This window comes from Balaenoptera acutorostrata, chromosome 6, assembly GCF_949987535.1.
Source record: "Balaenoptera acutorostrata chromosome 6, mBalAcu1.1, whole genome shotgun sequence".
Classification (NCBI taxonomy): Eukaryota; Metazoa; Chordata; class Mammalia; order Artiodactyla; family Balaenopteridae; genus Balaenoptera; species Balaenoptera acutorostrata.
This window is the reverse complement of record NC_080069.1, coordinates 124,430,164-124,452,499: the sequence shown is the minus strand read 5'-3', so window position 1 is coordinate 124,452,499 and position 22,336 is coordinate 124,430,164. Positions and strand designations below refer to the sequence as shown.

Sequence of the window (22,336 nt, the reverse complement as noted above, 5' to 3'; positions counted from 1 at the left end):
TCCCTTGGTGAGCCCACTGGGTCTCGCGGCTTTAAAGGTCTGGCTGAGTGGGAGGGCGGTGCAGGAGGGTGGGGGGGACTCGGTGAAGGCAGAGGCGGCCCTGGGCCAGGCGGCTGCTCGCTGGGCTGTGTCGGGGTCGCGCTGCGGCTTAGAGCCCGCGCCCCGTGCTGTGTGCCGAGTGAGGTCCTGCCCTCGGCCCTGAAAAGCGTGTGTCCCGCTTCCCTAAACCAGCGACAGCCCGGCAGCTTCAGCCTTTGTGCTTGGACGGTTGGTTCCTTGGCCCTCGATGAAGGAAACGTGCCCGGCGGAAGTCACTGGAGTGAGCACATAACCTCAGGCTTTCTCTTCTCCGCCGTCTCCCTGCAGCTCCACTGACGCTCCCCGATGGTCAGCCGGCCTTCCCCGCCAGGGTGCTGGTGTTCCCAGCGCCACCGCCGGCGGGCCCTGTCGAGCCGGGGCCTGGCTGTGGACCCCCAGGGGCTGCACTTGGCTTTCAAGAGCCCTCTGGGCCTGATCCCGTGGCTCCGTCCCCGGGGCCTGGCCTGCCGCCTGGCGCGCCATCTCTCCAAGAGACTGAACCTCTGCTCCCGGAGGCCAGGAGCCAGGACGCAGGTGGGTCTGCGAGGTGCCGTCTGGAGAGCAGAGCTAAATTGGCTTTGGCGTTGAAGGAGCTCACTGGTAGGAGAGACTTAAGTCATTCAAACTTGGAGCAAAGTACGTTCCTTAGTGTATACCAAAAGTTCTAGAAGCTGATTGAAGATCAGTGACTTGACCTCTTGTTGGGACGTGAGGTGGGAGTGGGTGTCCAGGGCGTGGCCGGGGGGTGCCCGCCTGCAGCCTTTGTGAACGCACTGGGGAGGCCGTGACCCTCCTTCTGGAGGGTGGTCTTGTCCCTGACCATCTGTCTCCTTGGACGGCCTGGCTTGAAAAGAGAAGCTATTTTCACATGTTTAGGAGCATTCCATTCGTGGTTTGTGACGCCCACATGGGGAGGCGTGGCAGGAGGAGCTGGGGTGTCCCCAGCAGCGTCTCTTGGCCACACCCACTCCCTCTGCTGTGGCCTTAGTGATGCCGGGGTCACGGGAGCTCTCATTTCCCTTGACAGGAATGATGCCACAAGAGGCACCCGGCAGAAACGCGCTGTCGGAGCTAGGAGAAGAGGATTTTGGTGGAAGATTTGCTAATGTGGTACTTTCCCACTTCTTTTTTGTTTTTTAAGCTATTTTTCATGAACTCCACTGAATAAGTACTCAAACTGTTTGTTCTTAAGTTGTAAGATAATACTTAAAATTATCAGATTATCTTTTGAATCATTTCTTAAAGAGAAAACTTGAATCCTTAAAATGTGAAGAGCTGGTGAAAACATTAATAGGGGAAAAGATAATTTAATAGTGTAAAAGTCGGTATTTTAAGGAGAAGAAATGCTCATCTACAATGAAACTACCTTGTCAATTTTAACTTTTCTAAAATGGAAAACTTCCCTGATTTCTGCATCTCTTTCTACAATAGGAATCGTAAAATTTTCAGTGGTTTTCTTAAAATCAAGATTCATTTTATCAGACATGCTCAATATAAATACCACCTCGGTGTGCTGTGATCCCAGTGATGGGGGGTAGGAGGATAAACGCTTTTATATAAACTGCATTCTGGAAGCTTCTTTACAGATACCCTGCTCTTTTTGGGCATCCCATCAGCAGGCGATTGCTGTAGTTTAAACTCTCCTTATGTGTTCCACCGTTAAAATATTCTGTCCCTGTGAAAGTAAAAATGAGAGTTTAACTGTTATTGAAAACAGAGTCTCAACCCAGGGATAAATGTTTTTTAAAATGCTTCTATCTTTTAAAATGCCCACTGCCACCCCCCCAACCAGTCTTCTCTTCGGTGCTCATATGTATCCCATCTGCTCCAGCCCGAATCCGCATCGTGAGTGCCGTGACGCTCCTAGAAAACGTTGCCCTTAAGCCCAGTCGGCCCCGGGGAAGCGGGGGGCCGCTCTCACCAGCCCCTCCTTGCCTGGCTCTGCTCACCGTAGTGACGTAGCCTCTCGGTAAAGTCTTAAGGGCTCCTGGGGAGGCGCCCCCGGTGAGCCTGCTCCGTGTTACCTTGGGACAGGGCTCCTCAAGGACGTCACAGGGCTCCGAGTCGTCTCCGGGCTGGGGGAGCGCTGGCTCAGGGGCCTTGCAGCCGCCTCCGCCTCTGCCTCTGACGCCCGCGCCCGAGGTGAAGAGACCTGTCCAGGCAGCCAAGGAGACCAAGGAGCCTAAGAAGGTGACTCACAGCCCCCAGCTGGGCGGGGCCGGGGGCTGGGCAGGGGCTCGGCTCCGCTGTCCTCAGGCTGAGGCGAGGAGAAGGAATGTGTCTCTGTTTAAATCAAGCCAAGCGTGTTCTTGAGGGGCAGTAAGCGTGTGGTGAAGCGCGAGTGTTTCTGTGTCCGTGTCCACGTGTAAGCCCGCCAGCTCAGAGCTGGAGCCGTGCCTGCCTCCCGGACGCCCATGGGTCCAGGGCCCGTCCACACCCTCCCCAGAGGGTGGCCTCTGCGCTGACCTCTGTCACCACTGCTCGGGTTCGGCTGTTCCCGAACTTCACGTGAAGGAGGTGCCTTCTTGTCATCGTTGTGTAGTGATGTCGATGGTGCGCGTACGCCGTGGTTTTATGTATCCTTTCTCCCAATGCAGGACATCTGTGGGGTTTTTTAGTTTGGGATTATTAGGAATAAAGCCACGTGAGCGTTCTCGTCTGTGTCTTTGGGTGGCGGGTGCACCTGTTTCCCTGGGGTGTGTCCCGAGGTCACAGGACAGCTGTGCATCTGGCTTTAGCACGTCCCGCCAGCCTGTCCTCCTCAGTGGTTCACCAGGCAGCCCTTCCAGCAGCCCCGTCCTCGCCCCGGGGGCTGCATTGTCGGCCATTCCGCTGGGCTTTAGTGACGCTTTGTTGTGGGTTCGTGTGCTTCTTCTCCCTCCCCGTCCTCATCTGTGTGGGGCTGGCTCAGGTCTCCTCCCGTCCTTCGTGGGGTCCTCAGAGGTCGGCAGGCGTTGTTGCATGTTGTGGACGCAGGTTCTGCCGGATGCGCGTGTGTGCACACCTTCTCCAGCCTGTGGGTGGCTTTTAACGGCTACTGTCTTATGTAAACACAAGTGTGATTCAAAACATGCACGAGCCATGAGGTAGAGCAGGACCTTCAGACGGGGTGTGACGTGCAGGGGACTGCTCCCCACCCAGCACAGAGCCGTCCACTCTGCCGCAGATTCAGAGAAACGGGTGAGGGGGTGTGGAGTTGCTGCTGCCTTTTGTGGTAGACGTCAAGTGCAGCGTATGAAGAATAGAGTAAATGTCCCTGAAGCCTAACCTCTGCCAGCCTCGGAGCACAAGGGCCTCTTCTTAGAGCCCACACGGACTCCCCAGCCGTCGCCACTCCTGCGGGGGGATGTCTCAGGCTGCTCATTTGTTGGCATTCAGACATGAAAAGCTCCAAGAGGCAAGCTGTTGTTCTAATTTTTTTTTAAGTGTGGTAAAGTATACAGAAAACTTACCACTTTAACTGTTGTCAGTGCCTGGCTCTGGGGCCTCCAGCACACTGTCGTGCACCCGTCCCGGGATGTCTCAGCTTCCCAGACTGAAGCGCTGCCGCCCGCCCGGCCCGACACCCGCTTCCCGGCTCTGTGGCTCTGCCGCCTGCAGGCGCGCGGGTCGCACAGGCGTGGCGGCCCCTGTGTGTTGGACTTGTGGCGCTCAGCGCCACGTCCTCAGGGTGGTTCTGGTGGTTTTTGTGTTCAGAGCAGCGAGTCCTGGTTCTCTCGTTGGCTGCCTGTGAAGAAGAGGACAGAAGCTTACTTGCCAGACGACAAGAACAAATCGGTGCGTCCTGCCGGGTGGGCCCGGGGGGGCCGGTGGGTCCCGCAGTGGCGTGTCCGCCCGCCTGCCTGTCTGCGAGGAGTGACTCGGCTCCGGAGCGGACCTGAGCCGGCGCCTCGGAAGCAGTCAGATCCTGATTTCTGATGCTGTCCGGCTCTTGCCACTGAGTTCTCTTTTTACCTTTCACGATCGTGGCAGATCGTCTGGGATGAAAAGAAGAACCGCTGGGTGGACACGAACGAGCCGGAGGAGGAGGTAAGCCGGGGTCCAGGCGCTCGCGGTGGCCGGGCGGGGAGCCCCGCCGTGGACAGGGGCCTCCGCCTGCAGGGGTCCCCGTGGGCTCTGGCTCGGCGCGCAGACCCCGCAGTGGTCTTTCCCTCTGCAGAAGAAGGCTCCGCCCCCACCTCCAACATCCCTTCCCAAGGCTCTGCAAGCCGCCCAGCCTGGCCCTGGAGGGCCCCCCAGACCCGCTGTGAACATGTATTCTAGAAAAGCAGGTAACGACGGCCGACCAGAAATGAGAGTTCGCTTGGGTAATTTATTTGTCCCACGGACGGGCCAGAGTTCAGCGATGATAACGTGCCCGTGAGGTGGTAGTTTGTTTCCCACCAGGAGGAGGACTGGTTTTCTGAGGATGAGTCCCCGGGGGGTGGGGGGCCAGCTCTCCAGAGAGCTCAGCGTTCCTGGGCGGACCGTCGTGTCACTGGGGAGCTAAGGGCGGAGCGGGTGCCATCGGCCGTGCCGTGGTGTGAAGTGGGACCCCTCCCCCGGGCAGAAGCCCAGCAAGTGTGCCCCAGGAGGGGCCCCCTTCCGGGCCCGGCCGCCCCCGGGAGCGGAAGCCTGGCCCGGTGCACTCCGGCCACCAGGAGGACGGCGGGGTGACCTTGCTCCCTGTCCCCGTGGCAGCCCGAGCTCGAGCGCGCTACGTGGACGTCTTGAACCCAGGGGGCCCCCAGCGGAGCGAGCCAGCCCTTGCTCCCGCGGACTTCTTTGCGCCACTGGCCCCACTTCCGATTCCCACACACCTGTTCGGACCAAACCCAGGTAGGCAGCACGGGAGCAGCTGTGTGTGTGCAGCTTCTGGCCTTGGCCTCTCTGAGAGCCTCTGGCCTTAATCCTCTTCTAAGAAGAACTAACTACTCACCCACACGCAGAGCGCAGAGCGCCGAGGTTCCCCTGTGCGTGTCTGCGGACTTGTCTCCCTCGGCCTGCCTGAGGACCGGGTGCAGCTCTCCCCTGGGACTCTTCCCTCTGGGCCCCTGAGACGGGGGCACGAGTGACCACCTCCCCCGCTGTCCCCTTCACAGATGCAGAGGAAGCACCGCCCGCCGAGGGGGCTGGCAGGGAAGGGCAGGCACCGACGGGGGGGCCAGCCAAGCCAGAGCCCACCTCGGAGCCCAAGGTGAGCGGCGCCGTGGGCCCAGGCCGGGGGTCAGGCAGTGGGAATTTGCCTCCTGCCCCGACCCGAGAGGCGGCCCTGACCTCCTCCAGAGTCTTGTGTACACAGAGCTTACGGTGTGGGTCACATGCGCGTTAACCTAGTAATTTTGTCTTGCTGAACTTTTTACGGTCAAGAGGGTTTTTTTTGAATGATTATAATGTGTATGTGCAACGCAGTCGTTCAGAGTTTGGTCTCGGAGGTTGGATGGACCTGGATTTCAGCCCTGGTTCTCCAGTAGTTAGCTTTTTAAAGGCGGGGGGTCGCTCAGCGCCTCTGAGCCTCAGCGTCCTGCCCTGTGGACGGGCCGACGAGAGCGCGGATCGCAGGGCCGCGGTGGGGCTCGCGGCAGGCGCTCAGTAAGGATGCGCCGCGGGTGTTGGAGTAGCAGGTCCACGCGGCGCCCGTTCACGACCCCTCAGCAGGAGCGCCCCGTGGGGTGGAGCGGGCCGTCCCGGGTGGTCCTGCCTCGGTGGGTGCCTCCGACGCACGGGCTTTGCAGCAGCTGGCCTCCCTGCTGTCCCGGCAGGTGCTCAGTTCTGCGGCGTCGCTCCCTGGACCTGAGCGCCCACCCTCCGGAGCGGACGGTTCCCAGGGAGGAGAGGTAAACGGCGCCCGATGAGCGCGTCTGCTGAAGGTCTGGGCTGAGGAAGCTCGTTTTATCGTCCAGATGGCTTCTTCCTTTAAAACGAAGTTAATGGGTCGGCAAAGGGCAGCTTAGAAACTTTTTGGAACTCAGAAAGCGTTGTGTTCCTTAAAAAAGTCACGCTTGCTTCCTCAGAGTTGTCTGGGAGCTCTGGCTAGAGTGAGGGGTAGCGTGTGTGTTCGTCAGCCGGGCTCACCCCTCTCCCGGGCTCTGCTGTCCTCGGTCCCTCGGGGGGCCCAGGCCTGGGCACATCTCCCTCCCCGCAACCAGGGGTCGTTTCCAGTAAAAACTGTACATGAAAATAGGAGTTTCAGGCTAACTCTGGCTTTTTTTCCCATCGAGCTGTACTGATTCTAACAGCGTCATAAAGCTCTTTGGAATTAAACTGCCAGCTTGGAGCAGTGACATGCATGTTGATTTTTGTATTTGTCTGTATCTGTGTGTTCTTGCTGTTTTGTAGCTTTCGCGCTGTAGTTCACTGAGCTCGTTATCACGTGAAGTGAGCCAGCATTTTCACCAGGTACCTGTGGCTGGCCGTGTGCACTGGACATGGACCTGAACGGGGTTGTCTTGTCTGTCCTTTGCGATCGCTACGCTGGTCGGTCATCGTGCCCCTGGCCGCTGACATTACTTGTCACCTCCCAGCCATCACATGCCTGAGGATGCAGTGTTCCTTTCTTTAGAAGTTTTTAAAGGGTGGTGTTGAATAGCCAGACACATCAACAATCGAACCGACCCCAAGAAGCTTGTAGTGAACCGACACGTTCTGTGGTTGTGCTCTTTCTGAATTGGTTTTTTCAAGTGACTAGCCATAGGCATAGCCTCAGAGTGTGTGTGAGTGTGTGTGTGTGTGTGTGTGTGTGTGTTGTGTGTGTCAGAAGCCCACCTGGGTCAGGATGCTCTCATTTGAAAGAGAGAATTCTGTTTTCTGATCAAGCACGAGAAGGTTTATTTTAGGCAAGCAGAGTGAGGCAGTGACAGCTGTCCGGGGTCACTCTGTGTGGGAAATAAAGGAATACTTCATCTTCTCTGCGTATTGGGGCACTAAGCTTTTCCCTCGGCTTGGCAGAAAGGCTTCATGTGACTTGTTTTATTTGTGAATTAAAACGCTGGATTTTGTAGCTGGACACTTGAGGTCTAAAGTAATCAAAAGTACCTACTAAGGGCTCACACTGACACTGAGCGCCGCTCGGAGCTCCGTGCCACCTCGTGTGCATGCTCTGGTTCTAAAGCATCATACTCTGCATGTTGCTTTGGTTTTTACCATTTTTCTATGAACCATTAAATAATTAAATACAGTGTTGCAAGAAGTATCTTTGACCAGCTTCTGTGGCACATTTGAAAGTACTGATATTATAAATCCTTCCTCAGAAGTAGTGCCTGTAGTTGCACATGAAGCAAGCCGCCGTGCACTGCTAGTTGTTGAGGTGAACTCTCTGTGCTTCTCAGGCTCCCGGCGCTCACGCCCCTGCAGGGGGCCCTCCCGGGGCAGCGGTGCCCTTCTACAACCCTGCTCAGTTTGCACAAGTAAGTGCCCCTGCTGTCTCCCCTGGGCGGGTGGGAGCAGAGGCGGGGCTCCCCCGGCGAGACCCTGACTCGCCCGCTCGCCCCCTCCCGGCTCTGCCGCCGGCCTGGGTGGGGATGCCCCCGCCGCGCTCGGGGCCCCGCCGGCTCTTGCTGACACTGCTGTGGGGTGGGCCTGACTCCCTCCCCCATGCTGGCCTTGGCCTCCCTTCACCTGGTAGCTCGTGACCTTCAGGCCGGGAAGGTCGTCAATGCCTCCTTCTATTTCTCTCCCTCCCAGGCTCTGGCCTGTGGAGGACGGACTGGCCGCCAGTCTGGGGAGCGCAGCGGGGGCACAGGTCTGCGGGGAGGTCTTGGCTTTCGGGATGCAGAGCCTCACCTGACCCCGGCCTGTCCCAAGGCAGACCTGCCCTCACCGCCTCGTGTCCCCGGCCTCGGGCTTCCTCGGGGGGCGGGCCTTCCTGCCCCCTGCACCTTTCCCTCATCCCCCGCTGCCATCTGCTTCTCCATTCCACGATTTGGTAGTTGTTTTCTTCTCTCCTGTAACCTTTGTCTTGTAGTTTATGCCTTTACAGAAACTCCTTGACTTCCATTTCAATTGGCATTTTCGCGGGAGCAGGAGGAAGCGCCTGTGTTCTGCCCACGGCCTTCCCCTGGGCGTCCCTTGCACCCCTCAGTGGCAGGCCAGGCCACGTTCTCCCTGGGCTCTTTAGACACCCAGCTGTTGGAATCAGCCTCACCCCACCACCCTAACCAAGCTGCAGGCACCTTTAAAGGGAATGCCAAGATGTGCTACTGACTTGGTCCGTGACCGTGGGCTTGCAGAGCAAAACGGACAGAACATGCCTGTTTGCTGAGAGAACAGTCTGTTCTGGCTTGTTCCACAGACCTGCTGATCGTTCCCCAAGGGGCCCCCCCGCCGTCGGGGACGGGCATGCCGAGCTCAGTGCTGTCCCTGTCGTTTCAGGCCTCTGCTGCCTCGGGAAGTTCAAGGATGGGAAGGATTGGCCAGAGGAAGTACCCAGCATATTGAGCTAGAATGGTCCCTGTCCTGGATTGGCATTTGGAACCCTGAAGTGATTATTCCACCAAGAGCTCAGACTGATTGCCTGCGACTCCCGTCTGTTCCCAAATGGAGACGGATGCAGTGATTCAGAAATGATTTATGAAGTGTCGCCAACATTAATTCCACACCTTCAGGAAGCTGGATGAAAAGAGGGAATCTGTGACTTACTAGAATCTTCCACCTGAAGGAATGATTTAAGGATCCAACATTCACAGTCATTTGAGGATGTTACACTAAGTGAAGCTGGAAACATCTTGGCTACAGGAGGACTTTGCTTTTCAGTAACTTAAGGCATCTCTCAAAACCTAACGGTAAATTATTGCCAGATAAATCCCAGGGGTCCTTTAAGACGCTGGAAGGAAACAGTGCACCTTTGACTCAGAGAGGAACGCGGCCAGGGGCGCACGTCCAGAGGTGGTCAGCCCCCACCTCGCGTTGTTGAACCTGGAAGGATGCTTCGTCTCAAAGGAAACACGGGCTTCATTTAGCAACAGTACCGTTAGGTTTCAAGAGCAGCCTTCGCTGCTGACGTGTGTTTATCTCCTGTAGCAAAGATGTGTCCAGCCCTGCGTAATTTCCTGTGGCCTCACTAGGACCATGACGCTTGCACGCAGCCGGAGGGACTGGCTCTGCTGTCAGGAGGGGCGGCTCGGTCGCTGGGACGGAGCCACTGGGGCCTCGTGCTCTGACGTGACTGATCCGAGTTAATAAACCAGCGTCACAACTGTGACTGCTAAGTTTGGTTTGGATTTTTCTCTGTGGACCAGCTGAGGCCGTGTGTTCTGGCCCGCCGTCACGGTGCAGTCCAGTTGTCTGGCTTCCTCTCACCATTGTGTCATTTAAGGAGTTGGTAACATCTTGAGGAAAGCGGCTTAAAGTAATTTCTTGTCAGAAGCTCTGGAATCTGATCTTTCTGCACCGAGACCTTCCGCGGCTAATACGCTGACTCGGCCTGTGAACCTGCACAGGAAGACCTCCTCCTGGTGGACTCAGCTTTAAGGCTTCATCGACTGTTCTTAAAACTGTTCACTTTCTTCTTCAGTCTAAGGAAAAGATTTAAATATTTAAAAAAATCATTAGGAAATAATTTCTGTAGAACGCTGGGGGAACACGGTTTGTTGGGGCTTCAGTCCAAGGGTAGGGCTTGTGTGAGGGTGGGGTCCGCGCGGGCCGCTCTGGGCCACCTGCCGTCTAGGAAGGACTCACAGAACGGTTTCCAGAATGTTTCACTGATTCGTCCCTTTGGGAGAGGCCGACCTTGTCGACGGGCAGTCTCTCGCGTCCCAGGGTCAGCGCTCGGTGCAGTTCCTGGGCCGAGACCCACCTGGCACCCTCGGCTTCCTCCTCAGCCCTGCCGGTCGTTCTCTGTGTTTGACTGCCAGCGACTTTTGATTCAAGAAGCTTCCTCTGAGGCGGGAGCTGCTATTTTTCCTAAATGCACATTGTTAAATAAAATATTTTGCGCTCTCAAGCCCTTTCACCATGTCTCCTTTTGTTGATTGGAAGCCCGTGGGGAGCCCCTGGCCTCACCCGCCCTTTGTTTATTGGCTTATAGAGGCGCCCCGGGCTGCTGCTTCCCGTCTTCTGCCAGACTCGCCCGTTAGGGGCTCCTCTCTGATGGGCGGCGGGCGGGTCTGATGGGAAGACCCATCCTAATGGCAGTGACAATGAGGGCCCAGGGCAACGCTCTGCCTCCTAGGATCCCCTCTGCAGGGAAGGTCCCCACTAGACGGAGAGGAGAGCAGGGGCTTCCGGGCGCGGGGAAGACGGGCAGGGGACCGGGGAGCGGGGCGGACGCGGGGAAGGGAGCCGCGGTGCTCCTGGCGCCCACAAGAGGGCGCCCTCCCGCATCGCTTGGCGCCGCTGGGTCCTCCGGCCGCCAGTGGCCGCTGCGGGCGCCGGAGCCGGGGCCGCCCTGCCCGCCGGTTGCCGGGGAGCGGCCGCCGAAGCCCGCGGGGCTGGGGAGCAGGCGGCGCCCCGAGGTGGGGGCGCGGGGCTCAGTGACCCCGGGCGGGGGTGCGGGAGGGAGGAGACCTCCGGCAGGGGTGCGGGGTGCGGGGCGGCAGTCCTGGAGGAGGTGCGGGGCGGGGGCTCGGGGCCCAGGGGTCCTCAGAACGGAGTGACCCCTGGGCGGGGGCGCGGAGGCCTTGGGCGGGGCTCGAGGACTGGGCGGGGCGACCCTGGGTTGGAGTCGGGGCGCGGGGGAATCCCTGGCGCGGCATCGGGTTGCGGGATTCCCGGCGTGGGGCGGGGCGCGGGGGTCCCGGGCGCGGATCTCGTCCCCCATCCCCACCCCCAGCCCCGCGGCTCCGCGGCGGTCGTTGCCCTGGGGAGCGCGCAGCCGGCCGGCCCGAGTCGCAGTCCTGAGTCAGGGGCCTTTGCCGCCCGGGCCGCAGACCCGCTCAGGGTCGCCCGCTCTCTGGGCGGGCCGAGCGATGGTGGTGGGCTCTCAGGTGAGCGAGGCCGGGCCGCCGGGCTCCCGGGGGAAGGGGCGCGGGCCGGGACCCCTGCCAAGGCCGTGCCTACACCTTGGGGGCGGGAATTCTCAGTGGGTCGCGCCCCTGGCTGCCCACGTGAGGAGCAACCCTGTCAGGAGGGTGGCTTCTCTCCTTCCTAAGATGCTGCTGGGCCTTCACCCGCCTCCTGGGAGGGGGCGGCGGCCCGGATGCCTACGTGCTTGTTCTTGCTGGACTGCTGCTGACCTGTCCGCTCTGTCACCCGGCACCACAGCTGTCCTCCAGGATCATTAAATGGCATCGGGGCCCCGGTCGTGGAAGGCTAATCGCGTGGTTTTCCCTTAGGTACTTGCCGAGGACTCCAGACCGTCAGGGCTCCCAGCCATGCAGCAGCTGGCTCTGCTCCAGCTGGACCACCCCAGCCCGAGGGGGAGCTGCTGCCCTTTCTCTCCTCCGCAGCTCGCCCAGCGACGGCTGACCATGCATCCCTGACGCTGGACGTCGCCAGCAGCCCCAGGAGGGAGCTGTCTCCCGGCTCGGCCAGGCTGCCCCCGGGTGTGAGGGCCGGCCCCTGGACTGTGCCGTCCAAGTTGGCGAGCCTGGGGCACTCGGAGGCCGCCCAGCAGCCCACCGCCCAGGGGCATCTGCAGCCTGAAGTCAGAATGCTCAAGGGGCAGCTTCCAAACACTGACGAAGACCTCGCCGCCCGCCCGGGGTCCCCGGCCGCTGACGACCGCCGGGGACCCAAGAAGAGCCCCGTGCTCCCTCTAGACACCCCAGCGCAAGTCGGCAACGAGGACCCACAGGCCAGGGGGAGACCCTTCAGCCCGAAGCCGCCGCCGCCGAGGCCCAGGCTGGAGCGAGCATTGTCCCTGGATGAGAAGGGCTGGAGGAAGAGGCGTTTTCGAACCAGCCGTGAGGACCTGGCCGCGAGGAATGGGGCCAGCCCCTCCGGGGGCTCCCTGCAGGACGAGGCCCCCGGGACCGCCGCCCGCAGAGGCTCCCCGCCCTGCCTGAGCGCCTCCCTGCAGGAGATCCCCACAACCCGCCGGGCCCCGGGCAGCGGAGGCCCCTCCTCGCGGGGTAACTGTCTTTCCGGAATGATCAGCACTTCCCTGGACCTCCTGCACCGGGATGGGGCCTCGGCCGGGAGCACCCCCCGGCTGGCCAGCCTGCTTCCCCCGCGCCCGCTGCCCGCCATGGAGTGGAACGTCGCCTCCGAGGCCCTGCGGACAGCAAACAAGGTGGACCGGGACCACGCAGACTTCCAGGCGCGGCGGCAGGTCAGGCTGTTCCGGGCCCCCAGCAGCCTGGGCCCCGGCCGACCCCCGAGCCCCCTGGCCTGTGACGACTGCTCCCTGCACTCGGCCAGGTCCGCCTTCAGCCTCCTAGTGCCCATCCGCACCAAGGACGTCCGCAGCAGGTAGGGCCTCGGGGGCGGGCGGCATCGTGGCCTGCGTCCGTGGCCTGCGTCCGTGGCCTCCGTTAGCCTTCAGAAGGCCCGTGAGAACCACGGGAAGCCTCCCCTGAAAGCGCGTGAGGTGCTGCAGCGGGTCTCCCTCCACCGACCCCCATCTCCGAGGCCCTCCCCAGCTTTTCCTTTGCATCTCAGCCCCACGGGCTCTGTGAAGCAGATGGTGGGGTACGCACATCCCACTGCGCACTGGGCAGCCCTGTTTTCCTCCCCATTTCTTGCTCCGTCGGGGACAGCCCTCGTCCACATGTGCAGGTCGGCCCAGGACTCCAGGGTGGGTCGGGGGACCCGCGTCCACGTAGCCGCTTTGATCAGGACCAGCGTTCAGCCAGCTGTGCCCTGTGCACGTGCCGGCACTTTTCCATGACGGAGAGCTGGACAGGGGTGGGGGCCCCAGTGACTGCGGCTGGGCTGCCCCAAGGGGAGGGTCCCCGGGGCCCACCTCTGGCGGGGAGGGGCGCAGGCAGAGCCCGACTCGCGCACTCTGCTCTCAGGAGCGCCCCAGGATTTCTCAGCGTTCGGGGCTCGGTCTGCCGAGGGCTGCCCAGCAATCCCCACCCCCACCCCGACCCCATGGGCAGGGAGGGGGTCTCGCATCTCGGAGGACGCCGGGCTTCCGGGCCTGAGGGGGCTTGAGTAATTAGTCCGTCTTGACTTCTTTATAGTTTGAAGGGGAGGTGGGCGCCACCCTTCCGCTCGCTTCCCATCTCACACCTCTGCCCACCTCTCCCGAGCCGGCATCATGAGGGTTCACCAGGACCGGGGTCCCAGGCGCTTCTGAGCCCAACCCAGTCACGCCTACCAGCTCTCTCCTGACCCGTCGTCTCTGGGACCCTGGTGTCGGGCCACACTGCGGTGCCCACGCTGTGACTCGGAAGGCCATCCTGCGCTCTCCCCGACCCCCGGCCCTGTCCGTGCTGGGCCTGGCCGCTGACCGCTGGCTCTCACGGCCCCTGCCGCATCGGCCGGGGCTGGGCAGGTTGTTTGAAGCACACGTCGGGCCACGGCCCTGACTTGGGGGCCCCACACCACCCACTCCCTGCCGGGGCGCCCGAGGCCCCGGGGGGCGGGGGGAGCTCTGTCACCACCGCCCCCCGCCGCAACCTCCCATCCAGACCAGGCCTGCGCCAACCCTTGTGGACGTGGGCCCGGGGAGGGGAAGAGTGAGGTGGTCCCTGTGCTGGTGTCCTGGGGCGGCCGCAACAAAGTGCCGCAGACTGAGAGCCTTAAAACAGGAGTTACTCCGTCCCCGTTCTGAGGCCAGAATTCAGAAATCCAGGTGCGGCAGGGCCGCGCTCCCTCCCGAGCCTCCAGGGAGGGTCCTTCCTGCCTCTTCCAGCTGCTGGGGGCCCAGGTGTCCCCGGCTTGTGGCCGCCTCACCCCAGTCTCTGCTCCGTCTTCACGCGGCTTCTCCTCTGTGTCTCTCTCTCCTCTTCTATAACGACAGCGGTCGTTGGATTTAGGGCCACCCTCATCCAGGAGGACCTCATCTCAGGATCCTTAACTAATTACATCTGTCTGCAAAGATCCTTTTTCTAAATAAGGTCACATTCGCAGATTCTGGGGTCGGGGGCAGATGGAAGGTAATCCTCACCCACGCCCGCCCTTGGTGAGCCCAGCAGTGAAAGCCAGGCAGGTGGTTCTGGCCGCCAGCCTCCCTCCTGCACCCTCCATCAGCGCCGGGCACTGTTTCAGGGCAAAACGGGTTCCTTTGTTAAACTAATTCAGCATGTTTCTCGTAAAGAGCGAGATCTCTTCGTGCGTTTAAAGTATGATTTCACAGGGAATTCCCGGGTTTCCCAGTGGTTAGGACTCGGCGCTCTCACTTCCATGGCCCCAAGAACTAAGATCCCGCAGGCCGAGCAGCCAAAAGAAAAGTATGATTTCTCTGTTTAAATTTTATGCAATTTATGTAGACTCGCCTGTTATACATAAATGAGAAGCACATCTCAAAATCAGATGCCCAGCTTTGCTCTCACACAAGCAGCCGACAGTGGGTTGATGGGCTCCCCACCTCCAGACCCTCCATGTGTCCTAGGACACGGGTCAGCGGGCTGGGTAGGGACTGTTTCAACCGTGGGAGCCGTGTGGTCTCTGTGGCAGTGCTCGCCTCTGCCGTGGGGGGTGGGAGGGAAGCCCAGGCCTGGCACCAACAGCGCGGCTCGTTCAGGGAGGCCAAAGGGTGAATCCCAGGGCACTTTCCCATGCCACGGACTACTGGTTTTTCCCAACCATTTAAAAGCGTAGGGGACCTCCCTGATGGTCTAGTGGGTAATACGCCATGCTCCCAATGCAGGGGGCCCGGGTTTGATCCCTGGTCGGGGAACCGTGTCCCGCGTACCGCCACTAAGAAGTCCGAACGCCACACCTAAAAGATCCTACGTGCCGCAGCGAAGATCCCGTGTGCTGCGACTAAGACCCGGTGCAGCCAAAATAAATAAATAAATAAGTATTTACAAATTAAATAAAAGCGTAGGAGCGATTCTTAGCTTGCGGGCTGCACGCAGACCGTCTGGATCTGGCCCGGGTCAGGGCCGAGGACTGAGGAAAGGGACGCAGACTGTGGCCGTGGAGGGGCTGCTTTCTGGTTACGCTGCAGACGGGGCTTGTCTGGAGAAGACAGCCCTGCGGGCAGCCGGCTAGGATCCTCAGCACGGTGGGGTGACCTCAAGGAGGTTCCTCCCTCCTGACGTACTTGAATTCGTGTCCTACAAAGCTCGGTCAGGGTTTAAGAGTTGCTCATGCGAGTTTGTAAGGACTGGATCCTGATCTCATCTCCTTCAAAGGGATTGGTGCCTGCCTGTTTGCAAGCTAAGGTGTAGGGACTTCTTAGCAAGTTGGAATGAAAACAGCAAGTGAGACATTTGAACTTGGATTGAGCCCATGGGTTCCCCTCCCTCCTTGGGAACCTGACCAGACACGGTCCTATCACAGGGCCTCCAGGAACGGTTTTCACGTGGTTGAAAAAAAAACCCAAGGCCGTACTAACATTCTTTCATGACATGCAGAAATTACATGAAACTCAGGTTTTGGTGTCCTTAAATGCAGTCTCGTTGGCACATGGGCATCGGCCGAGGCTGCTTTCAGGGGTTAAGCGGTGACAGACCGATGGCCTCGAAGCCTAAGTCCTGCACGGCGCTCACGGAAGGAGCGGGTGTCAGACGCAGCCCCCTGCACGAGGGCAGGACCAGAGCTGGGGCTTAGCTGTGCTGTGTTAGGGCCTCTGCGATGCTGTTTGAGACTTTGCACCATTTGCCTGCGTTATTCTATGAGAATCTCGCAGTGGATTGAACTGTCGGGTCCTGTGAGGACAGGTGTGTCACGGGCAGCCTTTACGAGCTCCCAGCGCTGGACGGTGAGGCGAAGGCCGGAGCCCCGGACAAGGGCGCACTTCCCCCCCAGGTCTGCTTACCGTGCAGAAGCCCACCTCTACCTCTGCGGCCCTTTCGGGGCTTTGCCCTTAGCGGTTCCACAAAAAAGCGCCAAATGTCACCTTTATGTCCCTTCCTCTCGGGAGGCGACGGAGGAAAGCCGAAAGCCTGCGGTGTTTGTAGCGCTGCGAACACAGCGGGTTTCCCTAGAGAGCAGGGGACCTCGGCACTGTGCTCTGTGCTGACCACGGGGTCCTGAGGGAATCCCAGCTCTGGGGGAGGAGCTCCCGACCCCTGGGAGGTGTGTCCTGCTCCCGGCCCCTCCCTGGGCCCATGTGCTGCGACCCCCCCACCCCTCGGCCCCGGTTCAGTCTGTCCCGTGTCCGCAGGAGCTACCTGGAGGGGAGTCTCCTGGCGAGCGGGGCCCTGATGGGGGCAGATGAGCTGGCCCGCTACTTCCCAGACCGGAACATGGCCCTCTTCGTGGCCACGTGGAACATGCAGGGACAGAAGGTAAGCGGGCTGCCCACCCCCACTCAGGACGGCACTGGGTTCCCGCCAGTTCTTGCTGGGGCCCCCCCAGCCTCCCTGTCCCCCGGAGGAGCCTCCTGTCCGTCACACCCTCTCGCCCACCTCTCCACCGCCTGGTGGGGCATTAATGCTTCTTTTTGCAGACACACCGTAAGTATTTTTTTAGAGTAGTTCTAGGCTCCCAGCACATTTGGGAGGAAGGGGCAGAGATTCCCCAAGAGCCCCCTCTCCCCCACGCACGGCCTCCCCGTGGCGATGCCCAGCACAGGGCCAGGCCGTTAGGGTTGCCCTGGGCCACTCCTGGGTGCGCCCTGTGGGTCCTGGCAAACGTGGGGACGTGAGTCCGCCGCTGCGCACCTTGGACTGACATCCACACCAGAACCCGAGTCTGTTTCCCGCTGTGTGTCCCATGCGGTCAGGCGCTCCTCCATCCCGCCTGCAAGCCGGGGCGCTTGGAGCTCAGGACATCTGTGCCAATGGGACGAGCATCTGACCGCTGGGGCGACTGAAGCCGGGCAGGCTGGGGGTCCGCATGCTGATTTCTGGGGAAGCCTGCTGGACGCCGTCCCGCCGGCTTTCTCTCCAGCCACCCCGTGTCTCCTGGGGGTCCCTTCCCACAGTTAGGGGGCTCCATCCTCCACAGGGGGGTGCTCCGATTCTGGGGCCAGCCGTGGGCTTCTAGACTGCGGGTGACCTGGCACTGTTGCCACCAGTGGGGTCTCGGGCCGTTTCCTGAGCGCCTCCTGTCGTCCACGTGTGCCCGTGTGCTTACTGCCCAGAGAACCGAAGTGGCCGTGTCCTGGGCTGACATCGGGGTGACGGGTGTGGGGAGAGAACAGGGCAGGGCTGGGTCGGACGGGGACCCACGAAACAGCGACCTGAGCAGAAGTGAAGGCAGGTGCCCGGGCTGGTGGCTCTGCCACCCTCGGGGAGCCACCAGCGCATCCACGGCGTGGCCCACACCAGGGCCCAGAGGGCCAAGGCCGGCAGCAGGTCGGGGGGGTGAAGGTCACCGACCGGGCGCCCGCTTCCCTCCCCGGGGCTGCAGTGAGGGCAGAGGTGCAGGGGAGGGGGTGTCTCCCCCACCCCCGCACATCAGGGGTGCACTTGGGGGATGGCCAGGCCCGTGGGTGCCCAGCGAGGGAAGAGCGCGGCCAAGGGGGTGGTGCAGGCTTGGCGAGGCCAGGCTCGGGGGAGGAGCGGGCGGCCTGCCTGGGCCAGGGGCTCCCCATGCGTGGCCTCGGGAGCGGCCCTGGGTCCCCAGGCAGCAGGAGCCCCTCGCGCTGGGCCCCTTCGGCCTCTGCCAGGCGCCGCTTTTCCGCAGGAGCTGCCCCCGAACCTGGACGAGCTCCTGCTGCCGGCCGAGGCTGACTTCGCTCAGGACCTGTACGTCGTCGGGGTCCAGGAGGGCTGCTCCGACAGGTAGGGCTGCGCGCCCCTCTCCCGCCGCTGCCGCCGCCCCGCCCCACGTCTCCGCCGGGCCGGTGCACCCGGGGCCCTGTGAACGGTGGTGCCAGGCGGGCCTTTGGGGCTGAAGCTGCTGCGGCCCGAGACCCCCGTGTGGGGTGAGACGTGGGCCGTGGCCGAGCCTGGACTGAACCGGGATCGTTTTTCTTCTCCAACGGGGACTCGCAGAATGTAGAAGGAATGAGGTCCATCTTCTTGTAAATAAAGGGCTGCTCCAAGAGATAGCGGGGGCAGGGGCACGGCGCAGTGCGGTCCCGCGGGCTCCAGCCCAGCCCGTGCAAGGCGTCGCTCGCCTCTCCTGGGTCTGCCTGCGGCCCGGGCTGTGTTGCCAGTTTACCTGCTGGGGGGCGGGGGCAGGGCCCCGGCAGCACACGGGCAGCAGCGCGAGGCCTGGCCGGAGCGGAGGGGCCCCGACTGCACCAGGCCCTGCGGGGAAGGTGGCCTCCCTCCTGCCCCCCGGCTCTTATCAGGGGCCGGGGACCCAGCCTGTCACCGGGGGTGCAGGGGGAAGCGGGCCTCCCAGGGAGGCCCCGGGCGCGCCCTCGTGCTGCGTGTCCACCGTGCCCCTCCCCGCAGGCGGGAGTGGGAGACGAGGTTGCAGGAGACGCTGGGCCCCCACTACGTCATGCTGTACTCGGCGGCCCACGGGGCGCTCTACATGTCCGTGCTCATCCGCAGGGACCTCATCTGGTTCTGCTCAGGTAGGGGCCCTGGGGGCGGACGTGCGCGTGGGGGGCGGGCGGTGCGGCGGCGTGGGGCCATCGGGGCTGCGTCCGGCCCGGTCAGCCCTGCTCCCTCCGTGCAGAGGTGGAGAGCTCCACGGTGACCACGCGCATCGTGTCGCAGATCAAAACCAAGGGGGCCCTGGGCGTCAGCTTCACCTTTTTCGGCACCTCCCTCCTCTTCATCACGTCCCACTTCACCTGTAAGTCCCTCGCCCCTGGACCCCCAGACCCCCTGGTGGCGAGGGTCACGGTGCAGGCGCTGTGTGATTAGAGCTTGCTGGGGTTGGGGGGGATCTGCCCCCAACGGACCCCCAGGCGCCCAGCCCTGGGCTCAGAAACCTGCCTCTGGAGAGGGCCCCCCGCGCTGTCCTTGCAGCTGGAGACGGGAAGGTGGGCGAGCGGCTGGTGGATTACAGCAAGACCGTCCAGGGCCTGGCGCTGCCCAAGAATGTGCCGGACACCAGCCCCTACCGCTCCGACGCCGGTGAGCAGCTTTACCTTCCCCCGAAGACGAGGCGGCTTCTGCCTTGTTCTCTGGAGGGTTAGTGGAGACGGGCTGTTCAGAGCTTTTGAGAATCAAGGTCAGAGAAGTCTGGAAAGTCGCTTGCTGACCGAAGCGAGGCCTGGCGCCTGCTCCCTGAGTCGTGACCCGTGACCGCGTGAACCCAGAAAGCTGTAGACGTGCTCCCCCCCGGCCTGAGCCCCAGCAGCGTCGTGGGCCGCCACCCGCTTCCCAGGGAGCCCCGGCCCTGTGGTGGGGGTGAGGAGCATGGGGAGCGCTGGGCTCACGCCCTCTTCTACCTGCTCACGCCCCAGCGGACGTCACCACCCGCTTCGACGGGGTCTTCTGGTTCGGAGACTTCAACTTCCGCCTGAGCGGCGGGCGGGCGGCCGTGGAAGCCATCCTGAAGCAGGACCCGGGCGCCAGCGTGCAGGCCCTGCTGCAGCACGACCAGCTCACCCGGGAGATGAAGAGAGGTGAGGCGGGGAGAGCAGCCGCCCGGCCAGGAGGGACCCCAGGTGGGCAGGGGTGACCCTGGGCTCCGAGCCGCGGCTCTGAGGTGGGGGCTCTGCCCGTCCCAGGGTCCATCTTCAAGGGCTTCCAGGAGCCGGACATCCACTTCCTGCCGTCATACAAGTTTGACGTCGGGAAGGACTCGTATGATACCACCTCCAAGCAGAGGACCCCTTCGTACACGGTGAGCCGCCCGCAGGGCTGGGGGAGCGTGGGCGCCGGGCCTCCTGGGGGGCTTCGACACGGGGACTCGTTCAAGGGCAGCCGACGCGAGAGGCAAGCCGGTCCAGCCCAGCAACCAGACGGCCCCTGGGACCCTTCCCGCAGGACCGCGTCATGTACAGGAGCCGCCACAGGGACGACATCTGTCCCGTCAAGTACTCCTCCTGCCCCGGGATCAGGACGTCTGACCACCGCCCCGTGTACGGCCTGTTCCGGGTCAGAGTGAGGCCGGGGAGAGACAAGTCAGTACCGCCCCCTCACTCCCGGGCCCTGGTGGGGGCGCGGGGGGGGGCCTCCTGGGAGCATGGCCTGGTCTCCTGTGTCCTGATGCCCCGAGGGGAGCAGGGTTCCAGCCGCCCCGTGTGGAGGTGGCTGGCGTAGGCTGTCTGAAGCAGGTGTCAGGCGAGCGACATGTCAGAGGGTGGGGACCTCGCCCGGACCCCTGGAACAGCCAGTGGCAGCTGGGGTTGTCCTAGAGCTGCCGCGAGGCAGGCCTGGCACAGGCGGGAGGGAGCGTCCCGCTGGCTCATGGCGCTGTGCTGCGGCTGTGCCGCCAGTCGGGGCAGCCGCGGGGACCCAGGCCTCGGCCATCCCCACCCTCCACGTGCGGCCCGCAGCAAATGCCCGAGCGCAGAGGCCAGGAGGACGGTGCCCTCCTGATGGCTCTTTCCTCCAGCATCCCGCTAGCCGCCGGCAAGTTTGACCGAGAACTGTACCTGATAGGAATTAAGAGACGGATTTCCAGAGAGATCCAGAGACAGCAGGCGCTGAAGAGCCAGCACTCCAGCGCCATCTGTACCGTCTCTTGAGGAAATTTTCCAAAGGAGGACTGGTCACCGCAACCCGGGAGAGTATCTGACCCCAGAACCCGGGAAGACGGAGGAGGCTGCCGTCCGGGACGCTGATGGACCGCTGCTGGGGCTGCCCCCTCCTCCGCGAGAGCCCGACGGGAGGCCCCAGGTCCGGCGCCCGCTGCTGGGACAGAACCGCACGCCCCCACGGCGCTTCCCTCTCTCAGGGCGGCCTCCCCACACCGCAGCCCTCGTCGGTGGGCGCCGGGCTGGCTGTGAGCAGCTCGCGTGCCCTGAAGCCAGTGGCAGAGCTCGCGTGCGGGCCAGGCACCCTGACCTCTTTTATTATGTCTGCACGTCCAGATCTGCAGCCTCCCAGCAGCCCCTCAAACCCAAGCCAAGAGCTGCCCTTCGTTGTCTGAGCGCCAGGCACGCTGCCGGGCGTCCGGTGACCCTGGGCCTCTGTTCCCACGGCACGCGCTAGGACCGAGCTGAGGCTGGGATGAGGACGGCCGGCCGGCGGTTCAGGCCCACGAGACCGCCTCCCTCTCCTCTCCCGGTCCATCTGGGTCCATTTGCTTATTAGGTAACGTCAGCTACGAGCAGCATCAAAGTTAAGTGGTGCGTTTCCTGGTCTGAGAAGCTGCTGGAAGCTTGGAATGTCACACCTTGCCAGCCTGGGCCGGCCCCCACCAGCCTGATGTCTTGTTTTCTTAAAGGGTTTAGAGTCCGTTATTGCTTTGTTCTTAATCCATCTCGTAAAAAAAAAAATTTAGGCTTTGAATGTGGGAAAATCTAGGGGCATTCAATCTAGTCTTTTAAATTATTTATTTTTCCATATTTATATTTTTAAATAAATGCATCTATTGAATCTTAAACTCTTCCTGGCCAAAGATTGAGTCCTAGAAAGAACCAGTCTGTTGCAGTGCTCTTGTAAGAAGAGGCTGTCACACTCCAAAGCAGGAAGCTCGGTCTCTCCTGGCCCCTGTGCTGTTTGCTCCGCCCACTGCCCCCAGGTAAGTGTCCGCTGAGAAAGTGCTTTTAGGGAAAAGTGAACACTTCAGACTTGAGTGAATCCGTGATCAATGATGTAAAGTCAACTCCCACGAATACCGTTATCAGACTTTTATTCGCCTCCGCTTCCAAAATATGGAGTGTAAATTCCAAAGCAATACACATGCAATCTTCTGATACAAATGGGAGAAATTCCATTAACGAGAAGGCACAGCTAATCCCATCTGATTGGAAGAAACTCTTCAGGTTGTATGTATAAAATGTTGCTCAAAGAACGTGCCATTGAGCTTTGAATCAATTAACAGAAAATCGCTTGTTGCAAAGGTGTTTGTGGTAACGGGGCTCGAAATGAGTAGGGTTCTATGGATTCTTTCTAGGCATTTTCTCTGACCCAAATCATGGAGAAGAGAGTTAACGCGACACTGACGTGTATTCGTGTCCTTGAGGGGGGGTCATTGCGTACATCTCATGGGTCCAAAGTGAAGCAGTTTACTTAAGATCAGCCATTATAGACTTTAGATGAATGGGCTTTCATTTGGAAGGTTAGGTTGAAATTCAAATTAATGCAAATGAAATCGACCAGGGTCTGGAAAATCAGCTTCATAAAGAATTGCGAAATACGACCCAGTGTGAGGGTGGTTTTTAAAGTCTGTCTCTTGTTCTCTCCAACGCGCGAGTCCTGCCACAGGCCAGTCAGTCCCCAAGGGCCAGACTCGGCGCGGGCGCCAGCGAAGGCGCACGCGG

General features: G+C 61.3%; 2 protein-coding genes across 11 annotated transcripts in view; both read left to right on the top strand.

Moving 5' to 3' along the window:
- SEC16A (SEC16 homolog A, endoplasmic reticulum export factor) overlaps positions 1 to 8,600 on the top strand; it is a 31,250-nt gene extending 22,650 nt beyond the window's left edge. For 4 of the 10 annotated variants that reach the window (XM_057548018.1, XM_057548020.1, XM_057548019.1 and 1 more), the window contains exons 20-31: positions 367 to 612; positions 1,106 to 1,188; positions 2,113 to 2,268; positions 3,775 to 3,855; positions 4,051 to 4,107; positions 4,238 to 4,349; positions 4,759 to 4,896; positions 5,160 to 5,254; positions 5,820 to 5,894; positions 6,397 to 6,456; positions 7,386 to 7,463; positions 8,428 to 8,600. In XM_057548018.1, coding sequence (XP_057404001.1) covers positions 367 to 612; positions 1,106 to 1,188; positions 2,113 to 2,268; positions 3,775 to 3,855; positions 4,051 to 4,107; positions 4,238 to 4,349; positions 4,759 to 4,896; positions 5,160 to 5,254; positions 5,820 to 5,894; positions 6,397 to 6,456; positions 7,386 to 7,463; positions 8,428 to 8,493 — 1,247 coding nt within the window. In that variant the 3' untranslated portion in view covers positions 8,494 to 8,600. Of the gene's footprint in view, positions 1 to 366; positions 613 to 1,105; positions 1,189 to 2,112; positions 2,269 to 3,774; positions 3,856 to 4,050; positions 4,108 to 4,237; positions 4,350 to 4,758; positions 4,897 to 5,159; positions 5,255 to 5,819; positions 5,895 to 6,396; positions 6,457 to 7,307; positions 7,329 to 7,385; positions 7,464 to 8,427 lie in introns of those variants that run through there. The other 6 variants (XM_057548026.1, XM_057548023.1, XM_057548022.1 and 3 more) reach the window with 6 other exon arrangements.
- A 523-nt stretch (positions 8,601 to 9,123) lies between these two features.
- Positions 9,124 to 21,598, top strand: INPP5E (inositol polyphosphate-5-phosphatase E). Its single transcript, XM_057549189.1, has 12 exons — positions 9,124 to 9,160; positions 10,410 to 10,508; positions 11,328 to 12,405; positions 16,217 to 16,340; positions 17,683 to 17,780; positions 18,402 to 18,526; positions 18,631 to 18,750; positions 18,927 to 19,034; positions 19,367 to 19,528; positions 19,634 to 19,749; positions 19,893 to 20,029; positions 20,464 to 21,598. The coding sequence occupies exons 1-12, from the start codon at positions 9,124 to 9,126 to the stop codon at positions 20,594 to 20,596; spliced, it is 2,337 nt and encodes a 778-aa protein (XP_057405172.1). The 3' UTR covers positions 20,597 to 21,598.
- The last annotated feature ends 738 nt before the right edge of the window (positions 21,599 to 22,336 follow it).

Bases quoted from the DNA above. Each gene is read 5' to 3' on its own strand.
- INPP5E (XM_057549189.1), top strand. From the start codon at position 9,124: ATGACGCTTGCACGCAGCCGGAGGGACTGGCTCTGCT. The intron at 16,341-17,682 runs GTAAGCGGGCTG...GCTTTTCCGCAG, and splicing joins GGAACATGCAGGGACAGAAG to GAGCTGCCCCCGAACCTGGA. The intron at 19,529-19,633 runs GTGAGGCGGGGA...TGCCCGTCCCAG, and splicing joins CACCCGGGAGATGAAGAGAG to GGTCCATCTTCAAGGGCTTC.